The sequence below is a fragment of the Anas acuta genome, chromosome 2 (assembly GCF_963932015.1).
Source record: "Anas acuta chromosome 2, bAnaAcu1.1, whole genome shotgun sequence".
NCBI classification, from domain to species: domain Eukaryota; kingdom Metazoa; phylum Chordata; class Aves; order Anseriformes; family Anatidae; genus Anas; species Anas acuta.
In genome coordinates, this window is record NC_088980.1 from 116273437 (window position 1) to 116290970 (window position 17534).

General features: G+C 48.5%; 1 protein-coding gene across 7 annotated transcripts in view; it reads left to right on the forward strand.

Moving 5' to 3' along the window:
• The window catches only part of KCTD1 (potassium channel tetramerization domain containing 1), a 98445-nt gene that overhangs the window by 30223 nt on the left and 50688 nt on the right, over positions 1–17534 (forward strand). The window contains exons 1-2 of one of the 7 annotated variants that reach the window (XM_068671835.1): positions 558–695; positions 2866–3055. The exons of 2 other annotated variants lie outside the window; for them this stretch is intronic. Coding sequence is in view for 2 of the 5 variants with exons in the window: in XM_068671831.1 (XP_068527932.1) it covers positions 937–2865 (1929 nt within the window). In the remaining 3 variants the exon portion in view is untranslated. Of the gene's footprint in view, positions 1–557; positions 696–759; positions 3056–17534 lie in introns of those variants that run through there. 4 more of the 7 variants (XM_068671834.1, XM_068671836.1, XM_068671831.1 and 1 more) reach the window with 4 other exon arrangements.

Below are 17534 nucleotides of genomic sequence, written 5' to 3' on the forward strand. Positions count from 1 at the left end.
GTCGAGGGCAGCCCGGAGGGCTCCGTGCGGGGTGGTGTGCGGTGTTTTAGGGTATTTATCTTTTCGTTTTGGTATTGTTTATTGAAGTTACGAGGACGAGGTGTTTGTTTGGGGTTTTTGTGGTTTGTTTTTTTTTTTTTTTTTTTTTGGTATTGTTGATGAAAGTTGAACGGACGAGGTGTTTGGAGGCGTGAGGCTCGCATCCCGGCTGAGGACAGGGATTTCTTTTTTAGCTGTTGGGGATGACAAAATTAAAATAAAATAAAATAAAATAAAATAAAATAAAATAAAATAAAATAAAATAAAATAAAATAAAATAAAATAAAAGGGGGGAGGAAGAGCGAAAAGAGAGACCTCGGGGCGACACCTCCGGGCTGGCAAAATCCCGACAACGATTTTCATCTCCCCCCTCCTTCCATTCCCAACCCTCCCCACCCCCAAACCTCCCCGGACCGGCCGCCTCGACGTGTGTTCATCCTTTTCGCCCCCCCCAACCATACTCCGTGCGAAGGAAAAGTGTCTTTCCGGGGCTGTGGGGCACGGAGCGAGCCACATCTGCAAGCCATAAAGAAGCGGGGAGGAGCCGTCGGGGCGAGGCGCAGCGGGACGGGCGAGGGGGGAGCCCCGGCCGGGCGGCTTTCCCCCCTCGCCCGTTCCCCGCGGCTCGACGGGACGGCCCCGAGGTGAGCGGCGCGGTGAGTACCTGCGGCCCCCCCCCCCCCCCCCCCCCCAGCACCTCGAAGCCCCCATCCCGGCTCCGTCCCGGCCCCGTCCCGCCCCGTCTGCTCCCCGCCGCCGCCGCTGGGAGCGCGCTCCCTTTAAGAGCCCGGCTTTGCCTCCCGGTAGCTGAAGGTCATTAAAACACAAAAGCGCTCCGGCGCTGCGGTCCAATATAGCGCATGCGCCCAGCCCGAGGACTGGCAGGGAGACGGCAATATGGCGAGAATGCCTGGCAGCGGCGGCGGCGGCGGCGACTGGAGCGGCGGAGGCGGCGGAGGGGGCGCTGGGGACAAGGCGGGGGAGCGGCCGCCGGGCCGTGTCCGCGGCGCCCCCCGGCCGCCCCGCTACTGCAGCGCCGGCGAGGAGGAGGAGGAGGGCGAGGAGGAGGATGAGATCCGGGAGGTGCAGATAACGGGGGACGAGGAGGAGGAGGAGGAGGAGGAGGAGGAGGACGGAGCCGATGGGGGGCTGCTGCTGGACGAGGAGGAGGAGGAGGAGGAGGAAGAGGAGATGGGTCTGGAGTGGGACGGCGAGGAGGAGCCCGAGCCGCTGCCCCCCGCCCCGGGCCGGACCGAGCGCGGCTGCGGCGGCGGCGGCGTCGGGGCGGCCCCGGGGGGAGCCGCGGGCGCTGCCCCGGGGGGCGTCGCGGGCGGCGGCGTCGCGGGCGGCGGCGGCGGCGGCGGCGGCGTCGGGGTCGCGGGGGCGCCGTCGGAGGACGCGGAGCTGGAGGCGGCCCTGCTGCTGCAGCGGCCCGAGCGGGCGCGGCTGAGCGAGAACACGCGGCTGGCCACCCGCTACGCCGTGCGCATCTTCCGCGAGTACCTGAGCGAGAAGGCGCAGAGCCCCGACTTCGAGACCATGGACAAAGGGGCGCTGTGCCGGGTGCTGCGCTCCTTCTACGCCGAGGCGCGCTCCAAGAGCGGGCAGCTCTACTCCAAGTCGTCGCTCATCAGCATCCGCAGCTCCCTCAACCGCTACCTCAACGAGCCGCCCTACTGCCGCACCCTCGACCTCACCAAGGACCCCGAGCTGCGCGCCGCCAACCTGACGCTGGCGGCCGTCATCCGCAAGCTGGAGGAGCAGGGCGCCGGGCCGGTGGTGCAGAAGCAGGCCATCACCCGCGCCGACCTGCGCAAGCTCTACACCTGCAGCGTCTTCAGCACGCAGAGCCCCTTCGGGCTCCTCAACAAGGTCTGGTTCGAGACCTGCATGTACTTCTGCACGCGGGGCCGGGAGAACCAGCGGGAGCTGGAGGAGGACTCCTTCGGGCTGGCGGTGGACGAGGACGGCCGCAAGTTCGTCTACTTCAAGGCTCTGGGGCCCTACCACAAGTCGCGCTCGTCCTCCTGGAGCAAGAAGCGGGCGGAGAGCAGCGACGAGGAGAACCTGCCCCGCATGTACGAGACCGGCACCGAGTTCTGCCCCTACGCCAGCTTCGTCAAGTACCTCTCCAAGCGCAACCCCCTCTGCAAGGCCTTCTTCCAGCGCCCGCGGGACCACTGCAGCGAGGGCGACATCACCTGGTACGAGAACAAGGCCATCGGCAAGAACCTGCTGGGCACCCGCATGCAGATGCTCTCCAAGGCGGCCAAGCTCTCCAAGACCTACACCAACCACTGCATCGGCGCCGTCTCCATCGCCACCCTCAACAGCATCGCCGGCATCGGCACCAAGCTGGGGGGGCCGCCGCCACCGCCGCACCACCACCACCCCCCTCCCCACCACCACCACCACCACCACCACCACCTCCTCCACCACCCCGCCGGTGGGGGCTGCTACACCCCCGCCGCCCTCAACGGCGGGCCGCGGCCCCGGCCGCCCGCCGCCAACCCCTACGTGCTGCCCAAAGACGGCGACGCCGCGCCGGTGAAGGCGGAAGCGGCCGCGGTGGCCCCGGCCAAGCGTGCCCTCTACGAGGCGGTGTTCCCGGCGGGGGCCGCGGCCGGCGGCGACGCTTGCGGGCCCTCGGCCTCCCCCAAAAGACTCTGCCGCCGCCCCGCCGAGCCCCTGGACGCCGCCGCGCCCGCCGTGGTGGTGGTCTCAGTGAAACACGACCCCCTGCCTCACCTCCTCCCCGAAGCCAATGGGCACAGAAGCACCACCTCACCCACAGTAGTTTCACCTGCTCTTGTTTCCCCCACACAGGTAACCGGAAAAAGGAGAGGAGGAGGAAAAAAATAGAGATAAATACAACCCCCGAGCTGGCCACCCCGGCCCACGTAGCCTGCGCTCCCCCCTCGCTTGCCCGTCTCCCCCAGGGCCGGTGGCAGCGTTGGGCAGCCAGAGCCCCCCGCGAGCCGGCCAAACCCCGCTCGTCCCGCGGGGAGGTGCCCAGGTACCGTCCTGCTCCCCCTCGGCGGTGGCACCAGTCCTGCGGCTCCCCCTCTCCCTCCTTTTTGCTTTCTTTTCCTCTTTCCTTGTTGTTTTATTTTTTGTATTCTGTCCCCCCCCCCCCCCCTCTTTTTGCGGAAGATACGAGTTACGAAAGTCGGGCCAAAGTAGTAGATAAGGGCGTCAGATATCATTAGTGTGTGTGGTGTTCTTGATGTGCTAATGAACTATTTGAATAACCTCAAATGCAGGAAACAGCCAGGAGAATACTCAATTACACACTAGTAATGAGGGTGTAATTTTAAACTTCAGAAGTTAACAAGAGGGTTAATATGGCAATTGCATTCATCTTGTATTTGTTTATTTAAAATAGCTCTGTTTCCTGGCAGTGATCCTCTTTTTTTTTTTTTTTTTTCTTCTTTTTTTTTTATAAGGCAAATTGGCTTTAGTTGCATTAGTTGCCATAGTGGCGAAATATACAGCAGCAGCACAATTAGGCGGGTTAGGTGCAGCGAGACCAAGTTTGTTGGAGGCGATTCGTGTCGCTGAGGCGGGCCAGGCAAAGTGGAGAAGTGGAGAGGTGCCCCCGGCCCCTCGCTGCGAGTCCCCTCCGCCGCACGTGCTGCCCGGACCCTTCAAAATCCGTCTCCTTTTGGGTTGTTTTAGTTGGTTTTTTTCAATGGCTGGAGCTAAATTACCGCGCCGCGTTTCAATTAGGGACTCGCTACGCTTTTGCAGTTGGCTCCGAGTTTGGAAGTCCTTCCAACTCCCTCTGTGAAACTTCTGCAGCTACGCCGCGCCCCATAAAACCCCGAGCAGCTTTAATGCTCGCTGCCCTGCGCGGTCACCAACTGCCCCCCCCCCCACCCTGCGACGTGCTGGTGTTGAGCAGTAACAGGGATTTCGGTGTCAGGCCGTGCTGTGGGGTGAAGGCAGGTATCCGACATGCCTGAGCTGCTCCCGAAGTGGAAATACCAGTTCTGGACAGAGTGACCCTTTCAGGGAGCTTGCCGGCTAATCAGCCAGCCCCGGGCTAATTGGGGAGGGGAGAGCGGGAGGGGGGCTTTCTGGGAACGCCTGCATAAGCATCGATGTTCTTCGCGGTACCTGTGACCTCTCCTTTCTAGTGTTTTGTGGGTTTGGGGTTTTTCGACCACTTCAGCGGAGCGCTGGGGTTTGACCTCCTGGGTCTGGTGTCTGCGGGTGGCTCGGAGGCTCGGTTGCGTGCAGATAGTGCTTTTGTTCTAGCTCCTTATGTCAGGGATTACATCAGGTGTATTTCACCCCAGACTCCTCTCGTGCTTGCGTTTCGTGAGCTAGTGGGTGATTTGGGAACTTCAGGCGTGGCTTGGCTCCTAGGAAGGTCGTGAACGTGAGGATGGGGCAGAGGGACCCATGGTGATGGAGGGAGGGAGCATCGTGCAGTATGCGTGCCCATAACCTGCATGGCAAGGTGTCCCAGCCTGTCCCCCAAATCCCATAACGCCCCCGTAAAGCTCACACGAGGAGAAATCCATCTGTTGGACCGCTCGTTGTGTGGCTGCACGGTCGGAGCTGCGATTCTCATTAGTGGCTGGTATCGGGGGAAAAGGGAGAAATGCCTTGAATAGACGGGAGCGTACGCGGCCATGTGCTGCCTTCTTAGCTGCAGCAAGGAGGAAAATGAGCAATCAGCAAGGATACTAGACAGTGTGGGTTTTCTCAGTAATTATATGGAAATGTTCATCTCCATTCACAATCTAATGAGCTAAACAAGCTGCCCAGCCACTTCTGTAGCTGAATCTTGCCTGCACTACAAAACTCAGTAATTTAAGTCTTTAGGAGAAGGGAGCTTTTTTTTTTTTCTTCCTAATCGCTGGTTCTTGTCGTGTCAGTTTTAACTTATGCACTTCTTCTTGGGACGCGATGAAAAAACATTGTCTGGGTTTCCTTGGGAGACTGTTAATGCTAAACTTTTTCTCCCTAGCTACCTTTTATAATAGTTACGCTAATCGAGGGCCAGGGCATTTCCTGGGGAAATTAATGACTGGCTGGGGTTAATGGCCCAAGGCACTGCCTCAGGCCATCAACTCTCCCAGCTGGTCATTAATCCCCAGGAAATGCCCTGGCCCTCAATCGTTATTGCTTAATTATAAACAAAGGCTTTCCAGGCCTTTTCACTGAATACAGCTCATCAGGTAATGTGACACTGAATTCTGCTGTTGACAAATATTGCTGGTTTCTTGAAAGCACCAAGGTCAGAAGCTCGTGTTTTATTGGTCCCGTCCGTAATTATTGGTCCAGGGGACAGATCCTGCTGCCCCCTGGGCAGGTGAAACACCCCGTTGAATAAATATCAGTGCAAGGAGGGGGCTTCTCAGCAACTTTATGCTGTTTGTGTGTACGGACGCTTTCTTACAGCACTAATACCTTAAGCAAGGTATGGAAAAGGTTAAATGGAGGCACTAAGCTGAAGGTATTGAATTTGCACTGTCTGCAAACTTTAAGGATCTGAGCAAGGATATTAATTTTACTCTCTTCTGTCGTGGCTGCTCCCTTTTGTTTTAGCCCCAAGACGTGTTTGTAGCTCTTGGTTTGCAGGAGCCTCCTCCAGAGCTGGGGAAAGGTACATCAAATGCTCAACTTGATCCAGCGATTGCTTTCAGTTGCAGCCGTGAGAGCAGCATTATACAGTATATTTTAAGCATACTGTGCCATCATGGCACAACTTTCTTTTCAGTACTTATTTGCTCTGAAGTGTAGCAATTTTCCTGCCACTGACAGCAGTGCTTCAGCTCAAGTTGATGACAGAGGGATGTAATTTGTCTGTTGTTCATCTCTCGTGTTACTGAAAGATGAACAATAGCTAAAGTTCAAGCCTTTGATGCTACAGTCTGGTGCTAGCTGTTGAGATTTATAGGTCTGGTACATGCTGAACTTCCTGCAGTACAAATTTCCCAAAGTAGGTCTAAGGAAATACATCGGCTTATGCCATGGGTGAGGGGAGTCACGGTTTGCTTTGAAATTATTCTGTTACATCAGTTCTCTAACTCAGTTGGGTTTTTCTGGGCTAGTTCTGAAGAGTTTCATCGGCTCTTAAGACATCTACCAAATGTTCAGTCATTTAAGCATGGCTCACATGCGTTTGTCATAGTGTCTGGGAGATACTTGAAGGTTTTTTCTTTCTGGTTTCAACCCAAGGCCAGCTTTGTTTGTGCGTGTGTTTTCTCTTGATCTGGCAAGTGCTTTTTTATTGCCTTATGCTTTCTTTGAAGGGCTTACTTTGACCAGATCCAAAAGTCTTCTTTTGACTGCAGGTTTGGCAAAGCAAGGCAAAACAGTAGTACATGATGAATATAAGTAAGGAGTAAGCACAAACTGCAGCAAATCATCGTAATTAATAAGTTAGTCTAGCTCTTTTTAATCTTTTTCTTTTGGAAGTGGATAAGAATCTTTCTGCTTAATGTTTGGTATGAGAACATCCCACGTTTCCATAAAGTAGCCACAAAAGAGGCTTCTGTTCTGTACAATTTTTTTTGGTACTCTGTCCAGGTTCATCACTAGGAGCTTTCCAAGTGTGCAGAATAGGAGAACTCCTCAGAAAGCTCCAGGGATGTTTCTGGAGGCAGTGTTAGGATGCTAGGCTTTATTTCTATACAGATAATAGATGGGGCAATATCCCTATCTTAACGGCTTAAAGCACAGCAGCTATTAAGACTGATGACTTCTAAATACCTTGTTAGTTCTCGTGGGAGTATATCTGTTTACTTAGTTTCTGAGGTTAGTTGTGGCTGTGCTACTGTCTGGTGAGCGCCATCCTCTTTGATTAATGGATCATCAGAGCTTGCAAGAAAACCTAGGGTTTGCTAGGTGTCTCTTTTAAAAGGAGCACCAATGTTAAAATCTTTAAGTGTGAGGGTGAAAAGAACAATAAAAACTGTACCTACTTTACAGGGTGTTTGTTTTGTGGTTGGTTTTTTTGGTTGTTTTCTTGTTTGTTTTTCTTAATGGGAAATTCTTTCTTTTTCCATTAGAGTTTCAGATGTGGAAAGTGATCAACTGTAGGAGGTACCTATTATACCTGCTGGTCATTAAAGTTGCTCTTAAATGCAGGGGAAGCAGAGGTATCAAACCCCCAAACCTGTGTTCTTATCAATCTCCATAGCAAAATCTTTTTATTGCTCTCCTCAGTCACTCAGTGCTGTAATTCGCAGTTATTCTAAAAAAAAAATAAAAAAAAATTTGAACAGGGCTTTTTATTTTATTTTATTTTTTGAAGATGGTAAGACATCCCAAACTGTGTTCCTTATAACCAACAGGAGGTTTGTGGGAATATGAATGTGCCCCAAGACAAGCTCAAGAGAAGCAGAATAGAGATTGGGGTCAGTGATCTCCTTTAGGCTCTGGGGGCTGTGCTCGTGCTGAAATGAATGAAGGGAGCTGGTCTTTCTTTCCTGGAATGGAAACGGTCTGTTTGGGTCGGCTGCTGGGGAGGAGATTGCTTGAAGGTGACTCGGGGTGAGTTTCTGTGAAGATGTGAGAATGGTGTTTTGTTACACGCAGGTAGAATTTAGATTTTTGGAGTATAAAGTCTAGCACATCTGCTATATTGTCTTGGTAGGTGGTCTTAGATGCATTGGGGTGATGTACTGGAGAAAATACATTATGTAACAACTTCAGGTGGTGGTTTCGTCCAGTAGCACGTCAATTCTTAAAATATTTTTACTTTTTAGAAATTAAACATATTTAAGTTATTTTCACCGTGTGAAGTAGTGAGAAACTTGCCTAGTCCAGCCTTCAGTGACGCTGATAAGAATGCCAGAGGCGATCCCTTTTGTGTAAACCAAATGAAGATGACCCTTTTCAAAACAATTAGGGGGAAAACAGCATCTCTGGAGTGCTGCTGTATTTTGATGCTTCTGTAATTGTACAGAATCTGAAATGACCAAGTTGGTACTCTTCCTCTGCGAACATCAGAGGTAAGCTGCACAAACTTAAAGGCAGCAGAGGTGGTGTGTTTTTTGTTTTTTGTTTTTTGTTTTTTTTTTTTTAAACAAAAAAGTCTTCTGTGATTATCCTGTAAAAGATTTCCCATTGCCCAGTGCTCTCCTGCTAGAGAGCAAGAGATCAGAAACTGTTCGGTCTAATTGGTGAGTCTGTATGACAGTGAGCTGCCTTATTTCATGTGTGGTGTAGAAATAAATGAGTGCTTAAACCCTTTGAAACACACCACTACTGCACAAGCCATAGGCTGTAATTAAATTGAATGTGGGGTTGTATTGTCTTGTGCCCTTGGCTATAAACTTGATAACAGACCATGGTACACCCACTATTGTGTTAGAAGCTGGAACCTAATTAGCTATGTTGTAGATTTTCAGTCACTTTCGAAGCCCTTCTGTTCATCCTTCTCCCAGTGTCCTTTTTTCTTATTATTTTGCTTTTCTCTTTCTGAAGCAATAAAAGCACCCTGCTTTTCAGGAGGAAATCATTAAGGGCATGTAGCCAAATATGTACGTGCAAGATAATTTTTTATCGCATTTTTGGATTCAAGGGACAAGTGTTAGTAACTGCATTTTATCTGATGTAGAAGAGATTTATTAATGTTGTGATAGTAAAAAATATATAATCATGTTTTCGGGGAATGCTTTGTAAGCCTCTCAGGCATTCGAGGGGGGAGGAAGGAAGGGATTGCAACTTCTCACAATACCTTGATCTGAAAGTAATGTCGGAAGACATGAGATTGAATTCTGTTCTCGTTGTTTTTCAGGATTATCCACACAGAAAAATGGCTCTTCCAGGCTTTTACAAATTCACGTGCTTTTGCACTCAGCCAATTTTAGTTGATCTGAAAACCTTCAAACTTGCTAGGGACTTAATCCCTAATGAGGACAAGTGCCTTTGATCTGTTCTTAGTGCCATTTTTAGTTTGGGAAATAATCAAAGTTGCAGCGCACAGATGCAGCGTGTACATTTTCAGTAAGTTCTCAGTTAATTGATACGCCTGCTGATTGTGTCTGTCTGTACACTTCTGTGGCTAGGACAGATCATTGCAGTTGGACGTGGGGGCCCTGGCGGTGCCAGACCCACGCGTTCTGCTGTCCTCTTCTGCCTTTTTGTTGGGAGCCAGGGGAGTGTGGAAGGACAAAGCCCAGGGATGCTCAGGAATGTGTGGGGATGTTCAGAGGTGCACAGGGTGAGGGCAAAATAAATCTCTCTATGAGAGGTGAGGCACAAAGATCGATTCTGGCTTTCCTTCTGTTTCCTTATCCCAGAGAGCTTGTGGAAGCACTGGGGCAGTTTCTGGTCTAATATTCATGTCTATCATGGGGCTGTGTTTCACTCCCTCCTCCTTAAGCACCCAAATCCAGCATCTGGCAATGCTGTCATTTGTTTTAGTCTGTGGGTTGTCTTTTTTTTTTTTTTTTTTTTTTTTTTTGATACGGGGAGTGGGAGGAAGAGAAGGCTGTGAAGTTGTGACTCTTGTGGTTGGTAGCTCTAATGAAGGGGCTGCAGCTCGCGGACTTCCCCGTAAATTGGCGCCTGTGTATGCTGTTACTACTTCTGCATCTGTCTGTCAGAAATGCAATGCGTAAATGAATGACTTCCTTAAAACACCACAGTATTTTAAGCTCCTCTGTCTGTGTGCGTGTGTGTGTCCGTTTACGTATGCTTAAAATTAGGGATTGCAGGAGAAATTTCAAGAGTGATTTCTCAACCCTTCAGCTGAACCCTGAGCTTTTAGTAACTGCAGTTACGTAGATAATGTGTGTTTGGGTGTGTATATATGCTGCTTTCCCTGCTGTTGATTTTTCTCTGTGTATTTCTAATAGGCTTCAAAAGTGGCAGGGAGGAGGTGCTCAGAAGCAAGACAGCATGCTCCATCTGGTGTTATTAAGGTCCAAAAGAGTAGTCTTGAGCTGTTACTCTGATTTTGGGTTACCAGCCATGCAGCCCATGCCCATCTTGCTGGTGTGAGCTGTTGTTTTCATGGCTGAGGTGCCTGCAGCACACCTGAAGGAATGGCCAACTGCACCAAAACTATTGCGTGCAATCAGTGGCTAATTACCAAGCATCCTCTGGCTCGAAGCTCATCTGGAAATGAAGCAGCAGAAGTGTGTGGGGGGAATGGCATACATGGGTTTGGCACAAAACAGGAGGGGAAATCCTCTGGTGTTACCCTCCCCACCTGGATTCTGCTTGGGCTGAGGCTTTTCTCCCTCCGAGTGCCTGCAGGCTGGGAGCAGGTGGGTTGAGGAGTTGCCTCCCTTCTCGATGCAGCCTTTCCTCGTACCAAAATCATGCTGCCCCCAAGCGTGTGAGTTGCCCTAAGTGCTGTAATTAACCCACGTGGCTCTGATGCCAGGCTCGGAGGACCTAATTTTGATGGTTGTGGTGGCAAGCTGGAAGGTGTAGATGGGAACACAGATGTTGTAACAGACAAACCTACAGGCTGTAGCATGGATGATGTGTGAATGTCAGATAAAGAGGGAACCTGCCTGAATTAGTTGCACTTTTGAGGGCTTTCCTTCATTTCTAATAGTTTTATTACTAACGGCATTCACTGTGTCTTCTTGTGTGCTGTTCCTTTTGTCTTCATCTTGGATATCACAGGTAGCAGACCAGGTTTGCTTGGATTGGGAGATGAGGCTTTCTGTGGGCTTTTATTGAGTCTGTGAGTACTAGTTCCCATCTTTGGTTTAGAAAACGTGTTGCCCTTTTTCTGTTATAACACCAGTTTCTAGAAGCTCTCCCTAGACCCAGCTAAGACCAGGTTCCCATTTCTATACTTGATTTTTTAAAAATGCTGTTGGGGGGAAAAAGGTAATAAGGTGCTCTAAGTGTGTGGGTTTTGGCAAATAACTGGCTGAGAAAGAACTGTGTAGCCTCTCGGCATCATTTACGCCTTCTTTTTCTATTGCCTTTTAATTCGGTAATGCTGAAGTAACTGTTTTGCTGATTATATCTCTGAAAATAGAGCTTCTCTGCAAAAGCACGCTCTTTCTAAAAATACACGGTAGTGGCAGACACGATCGCAAGGACTTCAGGGAGCGGAGGAGCGGCCGTTCTCACGGCGGAGGGGGTCACACACAGCCCTGCAGCACTCCCTTCTGTACCACTGGCCAAAGTCGGTAGGAATGAGATCTCTCCCCAGCACAAATGCTGTACAAGTTTATATTCTTTAGCAGGAACTGCAGTGCAAATCCCTCCTCGCTCAGCCTTTGACTCCAGCTCTTTTGCCAAAGTGCTGCTTGAAAATAAAACAGGCAGAGTGGGACTGACGTGGGTTTAGGTGTCAGGCTGAAAAAAAAAGAAAAATGCTGCTGGAAAATCAGCTTTTGAAGCTGTTGCAAATCCAGAGCAGCATGTGTAACGTAGTTAAGGTTTGACTTTTAAGAAACAGAGACAACTTTAATGTCCTCTCAAAACAGTTGAAATTTTGCTTTCTTTGTGGGGTATTTGACACGCTTCTCTAACAGTCTAATTGCTGTATTTTTTTTTTAATCTCTAGAATACCTTGCAGATTACCTTAAAATAAAATAAATTAAGCTTTGTTTTTGAAATGCACCTGCATTTGTCAGCTGCTTTGAAATGAAACATTCCCAGTCTTTTTGGTGTTGCTTAAGGGGGAAGTGCATACAAATTTTTCCATTAAAAGTACTTCTGGACCTAAACCGCGCTCTCTTTTTTTAGGCATTGGAAAGTCTCAGAAGTGAGGAAAGCCAAAACAAACAAACAGACAAAAAAAAAAAAAAAGCCAGGTTCATTTTAACCACCAAATACAAATTTGTTGAAATGGGTATCCAGTTTAAAATGTGGTGATGTAAATAATACGAAACGTAGCATGAATAAATGTGCTGGTGCATTGCATTGGGGTGTGGAAGTAGCACTAAGCTATAATGTACATGGTGAAAGTATCCACATAGCAGAAAGCAGGATAACCAAATGCTTTTTTCTAAGTTTACTGTGGTAATTCATTAGACAAGGATTCCTCCTGCCCTTGCTAAAGTGGAATTTTAACCAGTTTTGCTCAGTATGCTGAACTACCAGACTGCTAACAGGTGCATTCAGGATCAGCAATGTAAGAGTGGGCTAGGTTTGCAGTGCAGGGCGATGATATGGCAATAACTGTGGCAGTCATGTGAAATGTACAGAGGCTTTTAGAAGCTTGTTAGAAAGCTTGGTTATTTCAGCAGTTGAAAGATACTAAAGCATCAGGTGAAATCCATCATATGTCCAGGTAAAGATACAATAGCTGATGAATAAGTGGATCTGTTGTAGATTTCACAAGGGCCCTGACCATGTTTTAGCTAAAACAGAAACAAACCAAACAAAAAACCCTTCAGTGCTGCTGTCTGAGCAGCGACCGCAGAGCCCTGCCTTGGGGACGTCGGGCACTGGCGGCGAGGCAGCCCGCGGCTCCCTGAGCCCCCTGGGTTTTCCTCCAGAACTGTAAACAAGTGCTGTAAGGAAAAACCAAAGCGTTGCCATTTCCCTCGCACACAAACACTCTTTATAAAAGCCGAAAAGCTCCAAAGCAAGCGTGCTGTCTGAAATTGTTTTATTCTCTTTTAATGGCAGTGGTCCGAAGTAGCTGTTATACCTGAATGGGGGAGGAGAGCGGGGATGAGCCCTCCGACCCATCTGGAAGCCAGCAAGTGGGGCTAAATAACAGTGCCAGCTGGGTTTTGGAGCTAGGACGTAGGAATTTTGTGGTAAGGAAAAGAGCTGGAAAAACATTGACATAGGAAATGAAGAAGGGAGGGAAAGCAGGGTGAGAAAGAGTTACCCATCTCCTCATTGCAGCACGTCAGGTAGGAAACAGATTCATTTCTGTAGGGCCAGCTGCTGGGTGAGTTTGGTGTGTTCAAGGGTGGGAAATAATGCTTCTCTTTGAAACGGGGCTAGAATTAGGAAATAATAAAATTTGCCCTTCTTAATACTAAATAACACATGTAGAAAGGCACTGAAGCACAATTTGATCAAGGAAAAGAGAGAGCTGAGGAGTGGCAAAGAAAAATTGTGTATTTCCTTTAGAGCAGAAGTGCTGGAGCAAAATGTGAAAGAGTGGTAGTGGTTGGGTTTTGGGGGCACTGTGGTCTTGGTTTTCTTCAACTTCCAAGTCAGTTAAAAGAAACTGAGTGTGGTGTAAATTAAATACATTGTATTCTTGAATTTGGAAATTGAAATCTAAGAGGTTTTATTTCCCTAACCTTAAAAAAGGAGACGTTTACACCCGTGGTTGTCTATAGAGTTCTGTTTCAGAGTCAGTGTTGGTTCTTGGGTGTGCATCCCAGAAGACATCCACTGTCAGCACTGCGGTAAAATGGCATATAAGCACTGTGATTGTTTTTATTCCTAATGGACAATAAACTAGTTTCCTCAAGCTACTCGAAATACTCCTTGTAAACTAAAGTGTCCAGATCAATTTCTCATTCACATCGTATTAAAACTCGGTGAGGAAGTTGGGAAAACATGGTTTTGATCAAAGTGCTGCATGAGCTGGCGATCTACTCCATTAATCTTTAAGCTACTTCATAAAATTGCTGCAGAGAACCCAGTGTGTTCCTGCCTCCAGAGAAAGCTTTATCCCACCTGGGTGCCACACGGGCTCCCGCAGCACCACGATGATATGGGAGCTTTACTGGGACCAGGGTTGGGGTCTTGGTTCTGCTGTATTTATCTGGATGACGGTTTCCTAGTGAAATACCAGCTTTGTTAAATTTCTACTAGGAAGAGCTGTCTGCGTCTAAAATTACTTGTGTACGCTGGCCCATGCTGTGTGTTAATGCCCGTGTTTTCATTGCATAGTCAGTTCGTGCTATATATCACAACTTCAGGTGCTTCGGTGGTGTGCTTAATCAAAATGCGTTGTTTTTTCCCCCCTAAAGAAACAAGTGCAAGGGCACAGCTCTGAGACATCAGGAATTCCTTGGTGGATCCGGTGGTAGATGGCTGGTTGCTAGCATTCAGCACGTAATTCTTCAGGAGTAGTTAAGCTGCTCTCATGCTGTAGCCCATTTTTCATAAACCCATTTTAAACTTTTATACAGTGTCTTTTCAGATCTCCCTTCTATCAGGCTTCTGCCTGTGCATCTTAACGAGCAGAAGACCTCAGATCAGTGTTTAAATCATCTGGTTCCCTCCGTTATGTATGTGGCTGTATCAAGATATATAATCACGCACTCTATTATAAACTTACTCCAGGAGAGGTGTTCATCTGATCAGCAGTGCTTTCGGCTGGCAGCGGCAGGCAGATGCTTTGAGTGCTGTTGCAAATCAGTAGTATTGTTTCGGAGACGCTGTCGGATGTGCTATTTCTGTCGTGCCGTGAGAATAAAAGCTCTGTGTCTTGCTAGTGGGGGAAATGAAGCACGCGAGAAGTGGCCAACACAACATAAAACCTCCCAGAGTGAGAAGTGCACAGCCTGTGTGCCAGTGGGACTGTCCCGTAAGGGTGAACGGTGTGCTTCAAGGGAGAGATGAGGGTGCTGGGGATGGTGTACCAGCTGATTCGAGGCTGAAGGGAGGAGATGTACTGCTGAGAGAGGTGATAAAGGATGTTATCAGGATGCACCGTCAATTTTAGCCCAAAGTGTGGAAGGAAGCCCTCATCCAAAGTAACGTGAAGCTGTTAGTTGTTCTTAAGGCAGGTTTTTTGTGATTTAGGGGAAAGGTGGTGGTCTCAGTCAGCACCCTAGGGGATGAGTGTGGTCAACGCTTCCTCCTCCTCCTCCCCAGGCAGGGGGAGGAAGAGCTGCCTTCATCCCCAGAGGTGAGCTGCTGCTGGAGGAAGCACGCTGGTGGCAGTGGTGCGTTGGCTGCTGGGACAGTCTGCTGGGCTGGGAATGTGTTGTGGAAAAGCAGCAGACTCCTGTACCAATTTAAGTGGAAAAACAAGACTAATGGCCAAATTTGTCGTCTTCATGTTTTTCACTTGTTGTGAAAAATAGCCCTGTGCTTCACCATCTTCCTGGCTTTACCATCTCCTTAATACAACTGCTCTGACTTTTACTGATGGCTTCTTGCGCCTAATCAGTTCTTAATGAAGCAGAGGGGTGTATTTTATTCTGTCCTGCATGGGCTTCCTTTTGTCACTCTTTGTTTTCCCTCCACTCCGTTTCCACTCCAGGCTAAAATTATTTCCAGCTGAGAAGGGCTGGATGCGTGTTGTTGCACAGCAAAATTGTAAATGGTCCTACAGAGTTGCTTGCAAACAGCAGAACTGATTTTCCCTCTGTTTCTCACCTCACATGCATGCAAGGAAGGGTCATCCGGGGTCAGACCCAAAGGCTGGCTGTCCTGGTGCCCCATCCCCAGACCGGTGGCCAAGAGCAACCTCTGTAGAGGAGGGTTGGAAACGGGCAAGGGGGCGATGCTTGTGGTGGGCTCGGATGCTTCTCGTGTGGGTGCTGTAAAAAGGCTTGCCAGCTCCCCTCTGAGGTGTAAGCGGTGTGGCAGGAGGAGGCTAATCATTATAGATCAGATATTAGCACGATGCTGTTGGGTCTGTGGGGTGAACGGACGGACCCCTTTGCGCTTTCTTCTCGAACTGTTTTGATGGGAATGTTGATTAGAGACAAGGTAAACTTGTTTGTACTTTATTCATTAATGACAAACTATAAGCTGCCCTGCCTCCCCTCCCCACAGGCAAGGCACTTGAAGAAAAGCCAGGCAATTAAAGTACTTAAGACAGTAATTACAGTCAAATATACAACAAAAATAAAACCATTGCACAGGATTTTTTTTATGCTTGGTTTTGTTCTCTTCGTTTATTAAACCACAACTCTTGCCTCACGGTTGAACAGGAATGTCTCAATTGGTGGCACCAAGGCGTGCGACAAGCTTGCCTCGGTTCACTTGGGTGTTTAATAGCCTCCCTGAAGAGGAGCTCTTACCGCTGAGGTCTTCATGGCTCTGAAATCTGTTTTTTAGATGTATCTTCAGGTATATGAAGCTGGCACACCCCCGACTCTTAGCACTGATCGGTAGGGGCATGAAAGCAAAAGTCTCGTGGAACTTTTTCTTTCTCATTTTTCTCATTCTTACTGTACGTGGAAGAGATTTCCGAGGTTACTGCGATGCTTAGGAGGGGAAGACTGAAGTGCTTGGCTTCAAATGTTTTAATTTACCCGGTGCATTTTAACATTCAGAAATAAGCATCCACAAACTCGAGTTGTTGTGAATCTATCTAATGAGTTAGCATCGTACAGCGTGAGCCTGCGTGTGTGCCAGCCGAACGTATTTTAAGTGGAATTCTTAGCAACTTGAGTATTCCAGATAAAGTGCGCTTTAAAGAGAGAGAAACGTAGCAGTAATGAGATCCAGCTGGTGTACATAAACCTTTCACATTACATTACATAATTAAGTTGGTAAGTAATGTATGGGGAAAAGTTCTTGTTGCTTATTCTTTTGTACTGGAGTTTTACAAGGCTGTATAAATACTGTAAGTATTTAATGGGGGAAAAGCAGGATTAAAAGCAAACAGCAGAAGATGGATGGTATAAAAACGTCATAAAACAAATGTGCAGTATTACCCTTGTGATATTTAATATCAAATGACTGAAACTTAACAGTATTCTCTATGTTGGAAGCGATCTTTTAAGATCATTTTCTAATTGATCGGTTTGATTACCATGATTGGTTTAAAGGTGAATTCTTTTCTGCTGAACAATAGCAGAGGACGCATCCCCCCGAGGGATGTTTTGGCCAGGCTTTCTGATTCAGTGAAATCTACACCGCTGTGGTATTCAAAGCAGGGTACAGGCTCATAGGCTCCTTACCATAACTTAACAACCTGTTCTCTTTTTAACAAACTGTAATTAAAGAAACATAAACTACATCTTCATTTAGTTCGACTGCAGAGCATGGGAGAGGAATGTGGGAAGGAATTCTTCGTACCGCTGTGAATGTAGCTGCCTACCTTGCAGTTGTTTCATAAACATCCTAGAAAGCTTCTGAAAAATACCGAATGTGGAATGTGCCAAAAATGGTTAAAACGCTAGACTCCATCCTCTGGCAGGCAAGCCCTGGCAAATCTTCTCTTGATGTTGCTGCCCTCGGCTGCCCTCCTTTCTTTGCTGGAGCTTTTTTGCTCCCTTGCGGAGTCAGCAAAAGGTACGGCGGTGTGCCCAGGCTTCAGCAGCTGTGCTGAGCCTTGCTCCATGGCTTTTGGGGGCCGTCATTGTCACCAGTGCCATACTGCCTGGTCGGGGACCCAGCAGGCAGGTGGTCCTGCTTTGACAGCACCCCTGGGGAGAGGGATGTTTGCAAGGAGCAGTCCCAAAATGCCCAGGTGTTTGCTGAGCACTGGCTGAGCTGGAGCCCTCAGCTCTCGTCATTCAAAAAGGGTGGTCAGGCAGGTATGGTACCGTATTTAAAGCTTAGCCTGTTGCTCTTGTGAAGAGTGTAAATTAGGATAATTGCCCTGTTTTTAAATAATGAGACAATCTATTTGAGATGTCTCAATACCTGTTAACCAGTTAAGATGACAACTTAATTTCCAG